Source organism: Euphorbia lathyris, chromosome 3, assembly GCF_963576675.1.
Source record: "Euphorbia lathyris chromosome 3, ddEupLath1.1, whole genome shotgun sequence".
Lineage (NCBI taxonomy): Eukaryota > Viridiplantae > Streptophyta > Magnoliopsida > Malpighiales > Euphorbiaceae > Euphorbia > Euphorbia lathyris.
Window position 1 is genome coordinate 20070588 of NC_088912.1, and position 19778 is coordinate 20090365.

At 33.6% G+C, this 19778-nt stretch overlaps 1 protein-coding gene across 1 annotated transcript; it reads left to right on the plus strand.

Annotated features, from left to right (window-relative positions):
* Positions 1-11188: 11188 nt before the first annotated feature.
* Positions 11189-19353, plus strand: LOC136224841 (large ribosomal subunit protein bL9c). The gene is made up of 7 exons (XM_066013268.1): positions 11189-11403; positions 11555-11682; positions 14488-14533; positions 14637-14734; positions 16281-16328; positions 16680-16865; positions 19088-19353. Exons 1-6 carry the CDS (start codon positions 11254-11256, stop codon positions 16798-16800), a joined length of 591 nt encoding a protein of 196 aa, XP_065869340.1. The 5' UTR covers positions 11189-11253; the 3' UTR covers positions 16801-16865; positions 19088-19353.
* Positions 19354-19778: the final 425 nt, after the last annotated feature.

The following is a 19778-nucleotide window of genomic DNA, read 5'->3' on the forward strand; positions in this document are numbered from 1 at the left end:
TTTGTGTTTGAGAAGGGAAAGTGTTGAAAAGAGAGAATTTGAGGTGTGATTAGATTCTTCTATAGTTGAGGAATTTGTTGCTTCAAAAGAACTATTGCTAGGAATAGGATACATCTTTTATTTGTTTAATTTGATGCATTTGATAGGAAATTGAGAACTTCCACCTATTATATACATATTATAAATTTATATACATCAATTTTTTTTTATTAATTAATTATCTAGTTATTTGCTAAGTAGTTTAATAAGAATGGTTCTAGAAGATAAATAGGGAAAATGAAAAAAAAACTATGTAGTTTAATGATTTCTGTAAATATTGTAAATGTATTTATAAAGTTCGTAAAAAAAAAAAAGAAATTTGACCAATGACGTTAGTTTTTGATGATGTGATATACTGACTCCAATAACATGTTATCTTGACTTAATTAATGTGGAACACTAAAATAGCTTTTAGTAATATGACACGTTAATTTGATGATGTGACAAATAATGCTAGTAATTTTTTTTTCTAATTTTATAAAGCGCGTGTTTTTTTTTTAATTTAAGTAAATAACGGATGTGTTTAATTTTTTTTAACTTAAAACTAAATTTAATTGAAATATTACATTTAGTTGGTTTTTTAGAGATTATTTTTACTGTTTTATTCCCAACATGTTTAATTATAATAAACAAACAACTTTGACAATTATATTTTGAAAAAAAAATCAATTAATATTTATCAACTATCAACAATAACAAAGAACTAATTAATTAACACCAACGAGTAAACTAAACAACTCCTAAATAAATATTATCTGAAATCATATTATAAAATGTCAAAACTATATATGTATATATATAATGCGTAATAAAACACATGTGTTTTAGCGACAAAAAGTCCAATTATATTTTTGAAATAATATATTCGACCAATGAAAAGAAAAATACATATAATTTTATGAGAGAAATCGATGTAATATATTATTTCAGAAATATTTTATAAATTCTTCTTAGAGCCTAGAGGCAGAATTGAAAGTCTAAGTTGAAGTGGAAATGTACATCCCCACATACATTTCCCTCAGATATCACCTCTTATGCATACCCAAAGTTGAAAAAAGTTGGCATTAGTAATATCATAATCATTAAGTAAACTAATTAAACAATTAGTAGTAAAACCATTCATTTAAGGGAAAATTACAAAACTAGGTCAAATGGGAGGCCCATTTACATATTTAACCCATTTACTCAACCTATTACATATCTAGACTGTTTTTTATGTGACTTTCCCGTAATACCCCTACCCTTCCCACTTCCCCTCACTCTATCGGTTTCTCTCCCCTGTTCTCCTTGGTGCGCGAAAACGGTTTGGCTCCTCCATTAATGATTTGAAGACTTTTGATCTTCCTATTTGCCTTTAAATTGCATGAAATCTGCACCATGTTTCCAAATCACAATGAAGTTCTCTTTTCATCTCTTGATTCTGCAACTTCCTAACCCTAGAAAACGAAGCCATGGTTCTTCATCTTCATGTTCGTTAATTGGTTTCTTTCTTCTTGTTACCATTCCAGAAATGGTTATTCTACGTTATTTCCGTCGTTCTTCCCAGTTTATCATATTGTTAGGAGCGAAAAATGTAAGTATCTGCTGTTTTTCCTGCGTTTTCCATGAATTCACTTCGCGTAGTCGATGAATTCGCGGAGATCTGCGAAGAGAACGAGCCTGAAACTTGATGATCTACTTCGCGAATCGATGAATTCGCGACGTTCTGCGAAGAGAAAGAGTCTGAAACGTATGGATCTACCTCGCGAATCTATTAGTTCGCGAAGTCTGCGAATAGATTCTTACGTTTCAGACCTCGCAGACTTCGCGAAAGCATCGATATGCGACGTAGATAGTCACATTTCAGACCTCGCAGACTTCGCGAAAAAATCATTATGCGAAGTAAAATCACCTCTTCCCATGCACATTTACATTCGCATGCTTTGCTAATTTTCATTTCGCGAATCCAAAATCGTCCTTTTTCATAACTAACACGGTTAATTTTTTCTGTAGATGGTTGAATACGTAACATCCCTTTCTGGAAGGCGGCGTACTGGGCTGCAGGGAAGATGATTTTCCTTCCTGTATAGGGATGAACTTCCCCAAGATTGACACATTGACTCCTGAAATGATTCGTTAGGAGAGGTTGTGTCAATCTCGGGGTGCACCATGGGACACGTCCATCCCATGGTGCCAATTTTGAAGCGGATGCGTAATCTTGGTACCAGATTAGTTAGTTTCACTTTGAAATGATTAGTTAATAGAGTTCATTGTGGCAATCTTGTTGTAAATTTTGATAATGTTATGATTTGAATGTCGTTATTGTGACAATCTTATTGTAAATTTTGATAATGTTATGATTTGAATGTTAGAATCCGTTGTTGTTTGCCCTTTTTTGTTATATACCACTTCGCGAATTAGCTTCAAAACACATCCAGGCTTCGCATATGCGAACTAAATTCATCAAGCAAACCCAAACATTTACTTCGCAGACTTCGCATAGTATGGAATATGCGAAGTCAGACGGGATGGGGCGAGCCGCGCGTAAATATTGGGGGCATTTTTGAAAAGTCACACAAAATGAGTCTAGATATGTAATAGGTTGAGTAAATGGGTTAAATATGTAAATGGGCCTCCCATTTGACCTAGTTTTGTAATTTTCCCTTCATTTAATAATTACTTTTCACATCTCATTAATTATCTATTCCTCTTAGACAACGAGTTTGCTAGCGTCCAGGTTCATGCTGGGATTATTTAAAATAAAATAAAATGAGATGATGTTACACTTTAGATTATGACTATATTTTTACACGAATTAATTCTATATGTGGTATATGAGTATTTTAATAATTGATTAACCAATCAATTATTAGCATAAATTTCCATTTTGTTCTTAATATAAACCCTTTTAAGAGGAATGTAAATATTTAAACTAAAAGCTAAGCGGATAGTTAAAACCTAATCATAGATCTTAATCTGACACACTTCATACGCAAATACTTTTTGAACTTGCAGAGTGTACAACACAAATCCATCTCTCTATGTGTTTTTAATTCCACCGATTAATGACGTTGTCAGGACTCCAACCCTCGACCATTTGGTCCAAGAGGCTCTCATACCATATCATGGAACCAATTGAACTAAAAGTTCAAGCTTATAGTTAAGGTCTAATCATAGATCTTATATTAATTTCTGACAGAACCTTCCACGCTAGACTGAACATTCAGTTCATCCTTCTAAAAACATGTTTTTTCTTGGATGGAGTACCTGACACAACAGAAATAAACACGATCGCCACTGCATCATTCTCTTCAGGGTGCACAAAATTCACTGTCGAATTTTTATCATTCGAAGAATCACATTCTCAGCGATTTCTACTATGGCCCAAACTTCTTGAGAGACAACCTTTTATAATTACCTATTGAAAACTCCATCCACACATAATCTCCTACTTCGTACTCAGCATGACGTCGGTTCTTGTCAGGAACCTCGACCTCTTCATCTACTGTCTTCCCGTTAAGGCATATACTACCTCAATTTCCTGTACCACTTTCTCATCCACAATTTCCTAATTAAAGATTGATTCACCCGTAAGCACAATTTCATCCTCGTCATCATCACCCTCATCCACAATTTTCGGATCAAAGATCGGTCCACCAGCAAGCACGGTGTCGCACTCGTCATCACCACTCTCATCCACAATCTCCTGATCAAAGACCGGTTCAACAATAAACAAGGAGTCTCCTTCGACATAATCACCCTCATCGATGTCAACGAACAACGACCTCCTATCATCCTCCACGACATGTGGTCGACGATGTTTACGCGGTTCCTCACTAGTCTTCATCAAAATCATCTCTGTTAGTATACTCTCCGATGAAGGGATTTCTTCATCCCTCATCATTAGAGTTCCTTCTAGGATTAAGATTCCTTCGTTCATGAGTCGCAAACATATCCCCCATCCTTTGCATCGGTTGCTCCATGATATTGTCCATCTGTTGACATATCACTTCTTCAACTCTCTGCTCAAGGTGATGCAGATCCTAATGACCCGAACCATCATTCATACCAACTGACGCGGAAAAATAATTCAACACATTCACTACATTAGCACCATAGTCATACTCTAGTTAGAAGTTTTTATCGGGTGTAGATAAAGAATCTTGCATTATTAAGATTATTTTCTATATAAAACATAGTCAGTTTATTTTTCTGAATAACACTCTTAACTCCTATGTATTTAGGTATATGCTTTTACACAACTCCTACTCATCACTTTTGCTATTACTTTTAGCTTTCTTGATATTAAAATTGACTTGAGCGTCAAAAAAGTCTTCCATCGAAACCCAATCAATCTCTATTTTGTAGAAACAGTCGAAGGGCGTTGTACCATATCTTCCTAAAAAGACTACAAGATCATTTCACGGTATTTTTCACTAGCATTATTATCCATTAATACAATTTGCTATATTTTTTAAATCAAGTATATTGAAACTATGGGTCGATTTAGTATTGTTGTGGCAAAAATTCAGCTTTCATTATAAACTGTGAAAACCGTTTTTTTTTTCCAAAAGTTACAAATTGTTTATTTTTCTAAAAGCAGCTTTTACAAGTTTTTAAGGAAAATAATTTTTCATTTAGCAAATAATGTTTTTAGTTTTTGCAACTTTCACATGTTTTAAGAAAACAATTTTACATTTAATAAATGTTGATTTTAGTAGGAAAAGCTCGAAAAGTTTTTTTTAGCGTCTAAGAAAGCAATGCCAAACTAACCCAATGTATATTAAGATTTCACTGTTCATCCAATTTCAATCACAAATTAAGAAATTATAATTTATATTAAGAAATTACAACATTTCATATCAAAATAAAATTTATACTTATTATATATATATACACAAATATTAATATTAAACATCTGAAAATTATAAATATTAAAATTGGCAAGATTTAAATCCAATAATTGGAAAAAGAAGGACATTAATAGGCTACATTTATATAATTAAAAATATTAGGAAAAGTGATGGAGCAGAAGACTGTATTCATGCAGCTCCTTATAGAAATATTTGTTTTCTTGATGCATGTGGTGTAGGTATATATACATACACTATACTTTCTAATTAATATAACGTTTGCATGTTTTCTCATCAATAATCTCAATAAATAGCAATCGAAGTTGGTTTGAGTGGTTATGAGCTTCAAGTCGCTTAAATTAGTTTTCAACTTCGCATAAAGCTTTAATTAGGAGATGGTCTACTTAAAAGGTGCCTAACGAGTCTCGAATCTAAAAACGGGATAAACTATAAAAAAATCTCAACAAATCCTTTCAAAAAAAATAAACTCAAGAAACCAGTATTAAACTATTAATTAATACTATACTAGTCACAACATAAAAATTTGGTCAGCACGGAATAATTTGACCATTTGACTGTTGAAATTTAAGAAATAAGGAGAGTAAGAAGGAAGAAGGAAGCTTGCCTTCCTTCTTCCTCCTCCCTCTGTTCTTATTTTTCTGTTGTATTAGTTGTTTCCTTTTGCTTGTATCATTTTATTTTGGTCAGATCTGACATATTTTATCCGTTCTCTGGATCCGCTTGTCGTGCATCTGTTCGTTAAAATCTTTGTTTTTGTAACCTTTTCTGTTGTAGCAAGTGCAGAAAAGGTAGATCTTATCCGTAGATCACTGGATATACGTGGTTGCAAAAGAAGAGACTTAGATCCGGTGTTTCAGAATGGGTTCAAGGATGAAGATTGGACTTCAGTTGCTCCGTTGCGATTCTGGGGTTACGATAAATATATGTTTCAACGGTTTTCTATTTTAGATGTACCTTTCATGGTTTTTTTTTTGCTTTTTGTAGTCTTTTTCTTGCCTTTGTAGACTATGTAATAGGCTTAGCCTATATGTATGTGAGGTTTTATTCCTTACTATTTTCATGCTGTACTATCAATCTTATTATCATCTAATGAAATTGTAGCATTCTTATATATATAAAAAAAAAGAAATAAGGAGAGTAGAGACGTAAATTTACTATGTCTAATTCAAATTCTACTTAGGAATTTCGAATTTCATATCTTAGAATTTAAATTCCTTTTTTAATTTTTTTTATAGTTTATCTGATTTTTCGGTTCGAGATTTGTTAGACCTCTTTTAGATGGATCATCTTCCAATTAAAACTTTATATGTATGTTAGGACTCGAACTTGAGATCTAATTAAATTCATTGTTTAATTTTTATCTTAAGGTTTAATTAAATGTTAAATAAATAAGCTGAGATATTTTAATTCCAGTTTTTTTTGAACCCAAAAATCGGAAATCTCACATAACAATAGGATTCGCATCCTCAATAATAGTGTTTAACAACCATTCCAGAATTTCGAAAGAAACAAAATCACTAGCATTGGAATAGGCCTGTCTAGCTACCAAATGAGCAGCCCTATTCGCTAAACGAGGAATAAATGACAATTTAAAATCGGGATTGGATCCTAGAATAAATCGACAATCATGAATAAGAGAGCCAAACTCCGAGATGTCTTTTTTGCCTGACAGAATCGCATCCACAACTACTTTCGCATCAGACTCAAATTCAACATGTGTGTAATACAAAGCCATCAACCAAATCATACTTGTTCTTAATGCTAATGCCTCGACTACTCGAGGCTCCCTGGATCCTGTAACGCAACTGCTGCTACAAAATAAAAATGCTCCTATTGCATCTCTGACCACTGCTCCCATCCCACAACTCCCCTCCTCCATGAACAACGCCCCATCAACATTACATTTAATTGAACCTAACGCTGGGGGCTTCCATTTCGGAGAGGGAACAGAAACAGGAAAGGAGAATCTGGTTAATACCTGCAGAATTAGTCGTGAGGGGCCGGCAGAATCCGACTGAACTGCATCCGACGCCTTGCCCTGCTGAAGACGACGACCTGTTAGCGGTTGAGCACTGACTTACCGAAGCCGTTGATCCGCGGTTGACGGGTCAGAAAAATCCATGCCAAGATGCCTCTGCTGATTCGTGGGTCTGGCGACGGTTCCTCACTGAAATGCCCTCCATTCTCGGTACTCTTCAATTCCTAGTCGCCAACTGGTGTCAACAGGCCACCATTCCATATGCCATAATACCGGTTTCGGTGTTCCCAAATAGTCTTCAAAGCACAACATGTCCGAATGAGCCTGTCTTGATCTGGTATGCACAATTCATGCAATAACCAATCTACAAAAGTTAGCCCTCCAAGTTGAGGGATCGGTAAGCCGGCTATCCTCCATAAATCACCTGCAAAGCTGCAATCAACAAATAAATGGTTAGCCGTTTCGTCCTGCTCCACACATACATGGCATTCAATCGTGATGGGGACACGTCTTTGAGCCAATCTGGCTCGAGTAGGCAAGCAGTCTGAGCAAACACGCCAGATAAACAACTTAAGCTTAGGGGGAACCTCCAAACTCCACAACCTTCTCCAACCCTGAATTCCCACTCCTTCTTCCTCCCCCTTCATCCCTTCTGTATACCCCGACCTCACGGTATAGAAACCATCTTTCGACCAGTGCCACACCCTAGTGTCTTCTCTAGCAACATAAGGTAGGATAATATCACTGATCGCACTCACTTCTGTTTTTAAAAATTAATTAAGTTGTTAATAAAATTAGTTAGTAGAATTTTACACTTAAAATTTAAGTTTGAATTATATTTTATTTATGATTGAAGATTGTGTATTAGCTTAATGAGTATGTAGAATTTGCTCATTCACCATTAGATATAGGCTTATTAGAATCCTAAGGTGGAGATTCAAAGCATCCTGAGGCTTAGATTTAATAAGCCTATATCTAACGGTGAATGAGAAAATTCACTTGCTCGTTAAGGTGCATGTGAAAATTCCTGTAGCTTTTGATTACTAATTCAAAATGGAAGGCATTTAAGTTGATTTTTTTTTACAGATTTTGATTAAGGAAGCTGTTGATAAAGGATTGTTTAGATCTTCATAAAATTCACCTACTTAATCAGTCAACATATAATGTTATCTACTGCAACACGCTGTGTTAACCTAGCCTTAGAGAAGAATTTCCTCAACCAACCTCAACATATCATGCTAAACTCTGCAACATATAATGTTATCTACTGCAACACGTCGTGTTAACCTAGCCGTGGAGAAGAATTTCCTCAACCAACCTCAACACATCATGCTAAACTCTGCAACATGTCGTGTTCAAGATCAGCGCATCACGCATCATTCCAACCATTCCAACACGACGTGTTATATACTGCAACACGCCGTGTCCAAGGCTAGGAGCTGCCAATGATCGCGGAACAAGCCTCAACACATCGTGTTGGCATGGTCTATAAATTTTTTCAACTGTAATTTATTTACTGCTTTGGCACTAAGACTTAGATTTCTATATAAAACCACTTAGAATCCATTTCTAAGCATCCAAATTTTTAGATTTCGTATTTCCTAATGTCACCCTCGAACTAGACGTTTATTCATCCATCGATCATGCCATTGAAGCAATTTCTCCATCCACCTTCTAACACGAAAAGGGTGCCCCCGTGTTTACGGTAATGGAATATAGTACCAAGTTAGCAAGTGCTCTAAGGACATATTTCTATTCTTCTCTTATAACCTATTATACTTGATTGAATTTAGTTAGTACGATTGTAATCCTTCGGTTGTTCATGTTCCTTAATATTAATTCATATTTTGATTTCAATATTTGTTCAGTCGTTATATCTCCACAAAATATCGAGACTTTACATACAAAGGATTTACTTGTTACCAAGAAAGTTTAGCCTCTCTGTATCGAGCACATAGTAAGTAGCTTTCAAAGTACCATCCCAAGATCTTAGATGAAACCACTTCTGAATATATGACCGTCGGAATCAGTGTTATCTTCCCACTTCAGTAAGGAAGAGTCTCGACCAACTTAGTATTGACTTCTTATATATAAGTTTTGGCAACTTTATGAAGATCCCACCGTACTCTAGAAGCTCATAGCAATGGTCCGATAAATCCCAATTTGTTGTTTCCTTCATTTTTGGTGCACAAAGGAGACGATATACAATATGAAGGAATACCAATTAGAAGGAGAAACTTATTAAGTATTCTACTCACGTACACTTGTTTGATTTTGGAAAAAGGAATCCAATCACTTTATTTGTTATATAAAATCATCCAGCGTAGATATAGAACAAATGTTTCCAAACCAAGGTCTAGAAGCGGATTAACTTCTTGATTGACTGAAGTGGTTGGAGAAATAGAAGAACCTATATCACACATGCAAAATCTGAGAAAACATCACATAAATTTTCTATTATAATAGGTATTCAGGGCGTTTCGAACCGAAGGAGGGGTGATATTCTGTGGATTGTATGGTCCCTTAATTGAATATTTTCAAGCCGATAAGGTCTTTAGTTAAATTCTCTCTATGTCAATGGATTGCCAATTGTCTCTATCGCCCCCCTTTGTAAAGTAGGATTCTTGATAACTAATTAAAGTGGACATACTAGATGCATAGGCACATAATGGATCGATATGAACATCACGAGCTTTATCTTATCGAGACAAGAGAAGAGACCATACATTAAATATGGCAAGAGCATTCACCGCAAGGATAGTAAGTAAAATAATAAAAAAAGAAAAAAGGTTACGAAATAACCATAACAGATGTGTTAGAGGGACGTCAAGTGATTGATATTAACCCAGTAGGTCCTTAAGTAGATCCCACGTTAGCCCCAAGTCGTTGATCTATCTAACTAGAAAAGTAAAAGCTTGAGCTTTACAATTACACGTGGGGTGAAGCAAGTCGTTGTGCTTCCGCCAGCGTTGAAGTTCAGTTTTTCTCTCATGAAATGAAATTTTTACTTTTCTTTAGCCAAACTGAATCGCTTTCCAATTAACGAGTATGTATACTCTGTCATTATAACTAGCTTTCATATCCTTCTTATCTCCGTTCTCTATGAGTATGAGTTTTTACTGCCCAATAAGTAATTGAAATAATTGAGCGTGAGAACCAAATGAATCGAAGGTTTACCGCTCTGATATGATAAACATACTCCCAAGGTGTTAAGATTCTTCGAGCAATTTAGGGCTTCTCATGTTCGCTAGACTGCTTTTTCTCCGGAGGCTTCCACTATCATAGTAAAACGCTGGACCAGACCGCCAAATCTTTTTTTATCAAAATGAATGCTGACGCTGCTATGTTTTCGGATATCGATAAGATATGGTGTGGGTTTGTTCTTCGAAATCTTGTTGGTGGTATAGTGGGCTACTATTCCTCACTTATTCAAGGTGTCTTGGAGACTCACGTTGCTGAAGCCATTGTGTTAAGGAAGCTCCATCTTGGCTCAAGTGCAATAACAAGGATATTATATTGTTAAGATTGACTCGATGCTTATCACTAAGCTTTTAATCATGGCGGTGAGCCTTTTTTCGAGTTCGATAGAGTTATGTGCGATTATCGATCTTTAGCGAGGAAAATAGATGAGTTTCGTCTTTGTTATGTTAATAGACAAACTAATCGTATTGTCCATAATCTTGCTAAGGTGACTCGGTTTTCTACTAGTCCTTCTTTGTGGCCTCTAAGTTTTATTTCTATTAATTTCTTGATGCTTGATAATGTAATTGTTTCTTAAGCTTAACGAAGTTTTCTTTCTAAAAAAAAGTATATCAATAAAATTTTATAAATATTATATCAATAAAATTAGAAATATTATATCAATCACAACCCAACCATTTCTTAAAAAAATCACAACACAAATACTATTAAAATTTATTAATATTTTTTAATCAAAAAAATTGTAACCATAATTTAATATTTATCTAAATATAAGTTAAATAAAATTCATTAGAAAATATATATTTAAAATAAATTTTCAATTGTTTTAATTATATTGTTTAAACTACATAAAAATTGAGAGTCACTTATTATTTTAGGACGATTGAAATATATACGTTTTTTTTATAGTTACTAATAAATTCACATTCAACCCCGAAAAATATTTTTTTAAGATATGAAAAGCAAAATCAAATAATTGAGAAAAAAAAATTAGGAATTTCTTATTAATTCGTTTGAAAATTTGCAAAAAATTATTATTATTCTTATTATTTGTTTTTGAAGGAATTGGCAAAAAATTACTATTTTCTGTTTAAAGTTAAAAAGAATGCAATCCAAAAACTTCAAAGGCCCAACCGGATAAGATCAGTTAAGAAGAGAAGTAAGGTCCTGGGGCGAGGCAAAATGGCAATGGCATCATCATCAACTCTCTCATGGAGTTCTTCATCCTGGCTTCACAGCTTCAGCGGACCCACTAATGAAGTTTCCAAATTACCAGAAAGAAGAACTTCAATGCTGATTTTGGCTCAAAAGAAAGCCAGAAAGACCAGAAAGGTCAGAATTTTATCTCATTACCTCTAATGGGTTCAATTCAATTGTACTGTGCTTAATTAGTTGCAAGAGAGATTCAATTTTTATTATGTTGCTTTAGTTGAGAGTGTGTTTTTGTTTAATGGGTAGTTTTTAATTTATGTTGTTGTGTTAGATAATGTTGAAAGAGGATGTGACAAATTTGGGGAAAAAGGGGCAACTACTTGATGTGAAGGCTGGTTTTTACAGAAACTTTCTTCTGCCTATGGGCAAGGCCCAGATTGTTACTCCTGTTATACTCAAGTATGCATTTCTTTATCTTTTTCTTCATTTTATCTGCAAATTCATTTGAGGATTGAGTTGAAATTGTTTATGAAGTAATTGTATGTGTCTTTAGGAATGTACAACCCAATGAATATGTGGTGATATTTCAGAATCTTGAAATGTCAATGCTAATATTAGGTTTAATTACATACATTTGAGTCGCGGGATCTTCGCCACTCCTGGGTCAGTTAATAGACACCAGGGTTAAGTAATCCATCCTAGTCATGGGACTAGGAGGCGGGCATCCGGCTTTGGGAAAGAGATTAGGATGTTCCATAGGGAAGGAGTCCTATGGACACTATTGGGCGTTGGGTCCATAGTGTGCACTCCTATGAGGGTCGAGGTTTGATACATAGGGAATCTGTGGGACAGTATTCGGAAGGGGCTAACGAGTATTGGATTTGGTTTGCTTATACTCTTAGGAGTAGGACTTGGGGGGATACATATTGGGGAGAAGTCCACTTGGTATCGGTTGGCCGACTGATGGCTTAGGGTAGTCTCGGTGCGACACGGAGACTTTGACATAGCTCAAGTTTGGGGTAAAAAGTTTCTATGGTCGCTAAAGTAGGGGCTTTGTACAACAATGGTCACTAAAGTAGTTTTTGGCCTAAATAAGTAACTAAAGTAGCAAATTTGTATCAATAAAGTCACTATGGCCGGATCCGACTATTTGAACCACCAGAAAGCTGATGTGGCTTCCATGTCAACACCTCACAATATATACATGTGTTTGCCACATGGCAACCAATGTTGACATGTAGCAATTAAAAAATTGAATTCTTTGAATATCCTATCTCAAATTGATTCAATTCATTTATTTTTAATTGACACGCGGTGGCATGTGTTAGACATCTTGTGAGGTGCTGTTAACGTGCAACCACAACAACTTTTCGATGGTCCAGATTCGTCTATAGTGATTTTATTGACTCAAATTTGCTACTTTAGTGACTTTATTGGGTCAAAAAGTACTCTAGTGACCTCCCGTCCATAACGCCCCTACTTTAATAACCATACGAACCTTTTACCCCTCAAGTTTGTTCTTGTGACATTAATTATCAGAAATAAAACGGAATTGCCATAATCCTTTATTTTGTAACAAGAAATCCCTCGTGACTTTTGTTTCTTTTGTTGTCCTATTGACCGAAAATCGAATTCATCTGCTGGAAATGCCATATGAGTGACACGTCAACCATTTTTAACCACATGGGAACTAAAAATAACAACAAAAGCTAATTTTTGTTCTTGAATCCCTAATCCTCATGTAAAAAAAGTAGCGAATTAAGACCCATGTGGCATCTTCGGCAGATGGGTTTACTGATTTCTGATCAAAAGTACAACAGAAGAAACAAAAGTCAAACAGCGAGGAGTTTCTCGTTAAGAATTAGTGTTGTGGTAATTTTGTTTTGTTTCTAATAGTTGGGGTATCATGGATGTAATTAATCCCAAATCTGGGAAGCATTTTGTACTCAATATACACATGAAGAAGGAGACATTGATCAGTACTAACAATTAAAAGATAAAAAGGTGGAAAAGATAACTTTTTAACACTTGAAAGAGTGGTTTCCTAGCTTGTTACTTGTTGAGGTTTGTTCATATTTTGGAGTTAAATTCATAAGTTTGATTCAATTATGCTAATATCTTGCAGCAACTGGATTTTGGGTTATGGTTTCAGTCAATTATAATTGTTAGTCATGCCTCATACTATTGGTGATGCAAAATGGTTTAGTGCTTACAATTATTATCTCTCTACTTAGAATAAAGAAGTGGCAATTGTGTACACAATCCAACAGTACGACACGAACCAACATGAATTTAGTGGGTTACTGTTTTATTAAACAGAAAATGAGTCGCTTTTGGATTGGCGCAAAATCGAAATGCGAATTTTTGGGTTGTGTTAGGGTTTGACTTATTAACTCGAAATGACACGAATATATTTTAAAACGCTAAATAGATTTCCTAGAAGGAACTTAACATAAGATATTTGGGCCATAATCTTTAAGTTGCGTATAAAATGCTGAGAATTACATTATTCTCTTAGATCCAAAGAAAAAGTTATGCTTGGAAAAGATTACTTGGTGTTCATCACATTGCGGATGAACGCCTATTTTATGTGCTTACTTAAAGGTACTGCAAAGGAGGAACATATATAAGGAGCCATATACGCCCAAAACTGTCTGGAGCGTAAAACAAATATCTATGGGTGACCCAACATTTTATACAAGACTCTATACCATATAAACAAAGGCCTAACTCACCCTAAAAGGAAGGAAGGAGCCATTAAATCCCTAATTAAGCCATATAAATCCCTAGTGAACATTGTTGATGACAAATATGTACTTATGTTGTAGTTCCAAAACCAATTTCATTTAACACTTGAGGTTGAAGTGTAATGATCATACGGCTATAATGCAGTGTATGCTCCGTAATAAGTCTTGTACCCTTCCCCGGGAGTTGATGGCTATTCATAGCTATTACCTTGACACGAAAGAAGAGTTCGACCAAATGCTTTATTTCTGTCCTAGTTGATCCTGATTCAGACATTAAAAGTATATTGATTTTTCCCCAATAATCAAATACTTCTATATGTAAACACATTTGGTTCCATCCATAAATCTATTTTCTTCTATGAATTCTAGTCTTTGTAAGAATGCTAGTTCTTACCGTTCATATGTTTATGATATGAATATTGCACAACAATTCGTAATGTATGGATGATGAGATTCCATTGATACCGAGCGAATTCTAATAGACTTATTGGAGTGTCCCATTGACATGATTTTTCAGGGAAATGAAGATAGAAGAAGAAAGAATCGAGGCCGAGAAAAAACGGGTAATTGGCTATTGCATTGATATATTAGTACTAGTTTTATTTCCTGTAAATTTGTGCTTTTAGTTACTATCTACTTATTAAAAAAACCATGCTGTATCTGTAGGTGAAAGATGAGGCACAACAACTTGCTCTTATTTTTGAAACTGTTGGAGTTCTCAAGGTGAAGCGCAAAGGTGGGAAGAACAAACAGATATTCGGAAGGCAAGTAGAGGCAATTTCAGCTTTTAGATGCTATTTCATTAATATCTCGGATAAAGTACAAAATTAATCCTATGCTTATTGAGGGAGAACAGATTTAGACTCTACATATAAAACCGTACAATATAGCACTAACATTTTGTACATAGAGCAATTTCAGACTCCATTAACAGCGGATCCAACAGAACCCCATTTTCCGTTATTTGGTTCCATATCTGCGCCACTGAGCTCCACTAGCATCCGCGTGTGACCAAGGTTATTGTTAATATTGCACGGTTTTATTCGTGGAGTCTAAGGCCCTGTTTGATAACATTAAAAATCACTTAAATTATTAGATTAAGCACTTATTTAGTTTAAGTGTGTTTGATAATGGTTTTTTATTAACCACTTAAATTAAGCTATACATATATCAAAATATTTAACTTAAAGTTTTAAGTTAAACATTATCAACTAATATTTTAATATTCAGCACTTATTTTTAATATTTACCAAACATTTATATCATTTAATAATTTCAGCACTTATGATATTCAACACTTAAAATTCAGTACTTATTTTTTCAGCACTTAATTTTCAGTTTTATCAAACCACACCTAAATCTGTTCTCCCCCAATAACTATAGAGCAATTTCAGACTCCATTAACAGTGGATCCAACAGAACCCCATTTTCCGTTATTTGGTTCCATATCTGCACCACTGAGCTCCACTATCGTCTGCGTGTGACCAAGGTTATTGTTAATATTGCACGGTTTTATTCGTGGAGTCTAAATCTGTTCTCCCCCAATAACCATAGAGCTAATTTGCACCTTAAGTGGTGCAAAATGTGGAACCAAATTAACGGGAAATTGACTTCTGTTGTATCTGTTGTCTATGAAGCACGGAAACTCTTCATGACATGCGTTTCCCGTTTCCAGCAGATGTGGGAAACGGAAACTCTCAGAAACTGATACGAAACGTTTTCGTAATTACCCAAAATATGAAACGCGTCTCTCAATTTTTAAACGGTTTTCCCTACCTATTTTGATTAAAATTCTGGAAATTCAAACTTTCTATTTTGCAATTCCTATTAAATCTAAGATTATGAAAATTGAAGCTTCCTATTTGAGAGATAATTCCTTCCTTGTATCCTTCAATTTAAAGAACTTACCCATATAATCTTTGTCTCTTGAATCTCGATTGAGCTTGGACTTTCTTCCTCTTGTTCTTCAATTTTGTTTTTTTAATGTATTATTATATTTTTAATATTTATAAATATGCCCCTATATTTTTAATATTTACATAGTTTCCCCCACGTTTCCGTTTCCTATGTTTTTCAGAAATTGCGTTTCCCAGTATCCGTTTCCGTTTCGTATCCGTTTCCGTTTCCGTGCAACATAGTCTGCCGTTGATGGAGTCTGAAAATGCTCCATCTACGAAACATTAATGCTAACATTGCACAGTTTTATACATTGAGTCTAAATCTGTTCTTCCGCAATAATCATGAGACTAAATTTGTAGCTTATCTCTTAATATTTCATTGTTTGGATCTAACATTCACGCGTTTTGGCAGTGTAACTGCTCAAGATGTTGTTGACATTATCAAGGCCCAGCTTCAGAGGTAAACTTTTCCCATATATTTAAACTTGCCATGGACATAAGCATTTGAATCATGTCTGAATTTTATTATCAACTCTAACACATATTTATAGTGTTTTTAGACAGTTATTAACCTCTAAAAACGTCACATATCCGTTATGATAGGAATTGGAAGTGATTGGTGCATGAATGATTGTGGCTTTCGGCCCAGGTCGAGACTCACAATTCATTTGTGCTTTATTAGTTTATTGACGGTCCCAAATTTGGCCTCGGTTGTAACACACTCTTTTACCATATTTCAAGGCTAATTTCGAATTAATTTATCTTTTGGTCCTCAATCTTTTTATTGCTTATTGACATCTAAAATTTCTAGGGATGTGGACAAGCGATTTGTTTCTCTTCCAGAAATCAGGGAAACAGGGGAATATGTTGCAGAACTTAAGCTTCATCCTGAAGTTACTGCTCGAGTCAAATTGAATGTTTATGCAAACTAAGGAAAAACCGTAATTCAGAATCTTCTTCGAATGACAATTCTGTAAGCAACTTGCATCAGTCTAAGGTATATCAGCTGAACATAGTCATTTTCAAAAATAGCAATCTTATCTTGCATTAAATTTAAATTTCAGCACAAAGCAGAACGAGCCTATGCTTTCGGCTTTTGGGTCAAATGGTTCTTTAACATGACGCATATGCTGTCTAGAGTCATGTTTCGGCCTGATTGTCTATGAAACTGATTGGTGTCTTGATCTTGGCAATAGAGCTGTCAAAATGAGTCATAACCCATTTATTGACCCATTTAACCCATCATTTAAATAGGTTAGGGTTGACCCTTTTATGGACCGGGTCATAAAGAGGTTGAGCCATTTAACCCATATAATAAAAGGGTTGAATAGGTTTTTGGCAGGGTCAACCCAATAACCCATTAGTTTCTTTTTTTTGAATCACCCATTAGCTTCTTATTCATCTTAAAACAACCACAAATACTTATTCTTTAATATTAGTAGATTTGAATTATTGAATGAAATTTGAATTATTCCTCCACTAAATCAGAATTATTCTCTTCATATTATTCTTTTCATACTTATTCTTTAATATTAGTAGATTTTTCAATTGATTATATATAGTTTCCTTTGAAATAATATATTTATTTATTTATAAAATGTGAGGATGTGAGGCTGTGACGACAACCCAATAAATAATTTCGTCAAAACATTCATTTATTTAATAATTAATAAATATATTTTTTTATTTCTCATACAAAACGTCTAAAACAAAAAATAATATTCTCTAATTCCACGAAATATTAAATTATATATATTCTCAAAAGAAAACTTATAAAATTAAGGGTTAATTTAAAAAACACATGGTTTTATAGATCAGAAATTCTAAAATTCAATAAGTTTATAGAATTTAAAATTCCGAAATTCTAGAAATTTTTAGAATTTCATAGCGCTGGAATTTTTGAAATTTCATATTTCAAAAATTTCAAAAATTCTGGAATTTCAAAAATTATAGAATTTCAAAAATTCTGGAATTCCAGAATCTGAAGAATTCTGGAATTCCATAATCTAAAGAATTCTAGAATTCCAGAATCTGAAGAATTCTGCAATTCCAGAATCTGAAGAATTCCAAAATCTGGAAATTCTAGAATTTCAAAAATTCTGAAATTCCAGAATATGAAAATTCTGAAATTCTAGAATTTCAAAAATTCTGGAATTTTAGAATATCTGGAATTTCTGAAATTCTGAAATTTCAGAATCTGGAAATTCTGAAATTTCAAAAATTCAGAAATTCCAGATATTCTGAAATTCCAGAAATTTTGGAATTTTGAAAAATTCTAGAATTTCAGAATCTGAAGAATTGAAATTCTAGAATTTCAAAAATTCTGAAATTCCAGAATATGAAAATTCTGGAATTTCAAAAATTCTAAAATTTTAAAAATTCTAGAATTTCGAAAATTCTGAAATTCCAAAATCTGAAATTTCAGAATCTGGAATATCAAAAATTCTGAAATTTCAGAAATTCCAGATATTCTGAAATTCCAAAAATTTTGGAATTTTGAAAAATTCTAGAATTTCAGAATCTGAAGAATTGAAATTCTAGAATTTCAAAAATTCTGAAATTCTAGAATTCCGAAATTCCAAAATCTGAAATTTCAGAATCTGGAATATAAAAAATTCTGAAATTTCAGAAATTCTAGATATTCTGAAATTCCGGAAATTCTGGAATTTTGAAAATTCCGAAATTTCAAAAATTCTGGAATTTCAAAAATTCTTGATGATTTGGATGATCACTACGTTGTTGTTTGATTTTATAGAACATTACATTATTTGGACTAATAGTTTTTTACTTGTATGTTAATTGAAATTCAAATGAACAAATTTCTAGGTTTTTTTACGCTAGTTCTTTTTGTACTTAGTTGAATTTAAATTGAATTTTAATTACACTAAGAGACTATATCATATAACAGGATGAATAACCAGATATTATATTATATTTTAGTTAATTGGATTAAATGAGTCGATCCGTGTAATTTTTACATTTTCATGTTTCTACGTTTTTTTTAATTTTTGTTTAATTTTTAATTAGATTTGGTTAAATGGGTTAAATGGGTCAACCCATATAATCCATTTAATAAATGGGTTGGGTCATTTTGACCTCTATACAAATAGGTTATTACAACCCATTTATTAAATGGGTTGGATTGGGTCAACTCATTTATTAAATAGGTTGGGTCAATCTTTTTAGCCATTTTGACACCTCTACTTGGCAATGTGACAGGAGCACAGCACCTGTGATATCGAATATTGGAACGGATGGACGACGTCTGCTCGAAGATGATGAAACGTAAGTCGTGTGCATCATGGCGATGTTCATTTAAATCTTGTTTATCTTTGCAGCTGTGAGTTTGTTATTTTAGAAGATTTTCTTTGATGTTGAGTAGAAAAGTAGAATGCAAAGTGCTCTCTTGAGCTTTTCTTGTTGTTACTAATAAATTTTTGGAATATATGTTCTTGCTAATTATGAAATATTTTCTAAATTCTTTACACTGCCAATTCTACAAGATAAGTTAATTTCCGTTGATCAAGATGATTATTTCAATAGTAGCTAACCCTTCATCGAAATGATCTTTTAAAGTTGTTGAATTTTTTGGTTCTAATGTCACGTTAGATGTTTGGTTAGGAGAGAGAAAGTTTTGAAAATGGTGATTTGCAAAATCAAAATGATTATTGATCATTTTAAATTAATCAACGGTAAAAAAAAAATAAAAATAAAAAAAATATATAGCTATTATGTTAGTAAAATGAAAGCCCAAGGATCATTTTAACTTAATTAAAAGGGGCCACAATGTCGAATTTTGAAATTTAAGGGTCTTAATGTTAAGTTTAGAGGCTATGAATATAATTTACCCATTTTATTAAGGGCAAATCTATCCCCAAAAGTTAAGCTGCTACATTCAACAAACGAAAAT

Coding starts and splice junctions, on each gene's coding strand:
- LOC136224841 (XM_066013268.1), top strand. CDS start 11,254: ATGGCAATGGCATCATCATCAACTCTCTCATGGAGTTCTTCATCCTGG. Junction 14,735..16,280: donor AACAAACAGATATTCGGAAG/GCAAGTAGAGGC, acceptor GCGTTTTGGCAG/TGTAACTGCTCAAGATGTTG. Junction 16,329..16,679: donor ATCAAGGCCCAGCTTCAGAG/GTAAACTTTTCC, acceptor TAAAATTTCTAG/GGATGTGGACAAGCGATTTG.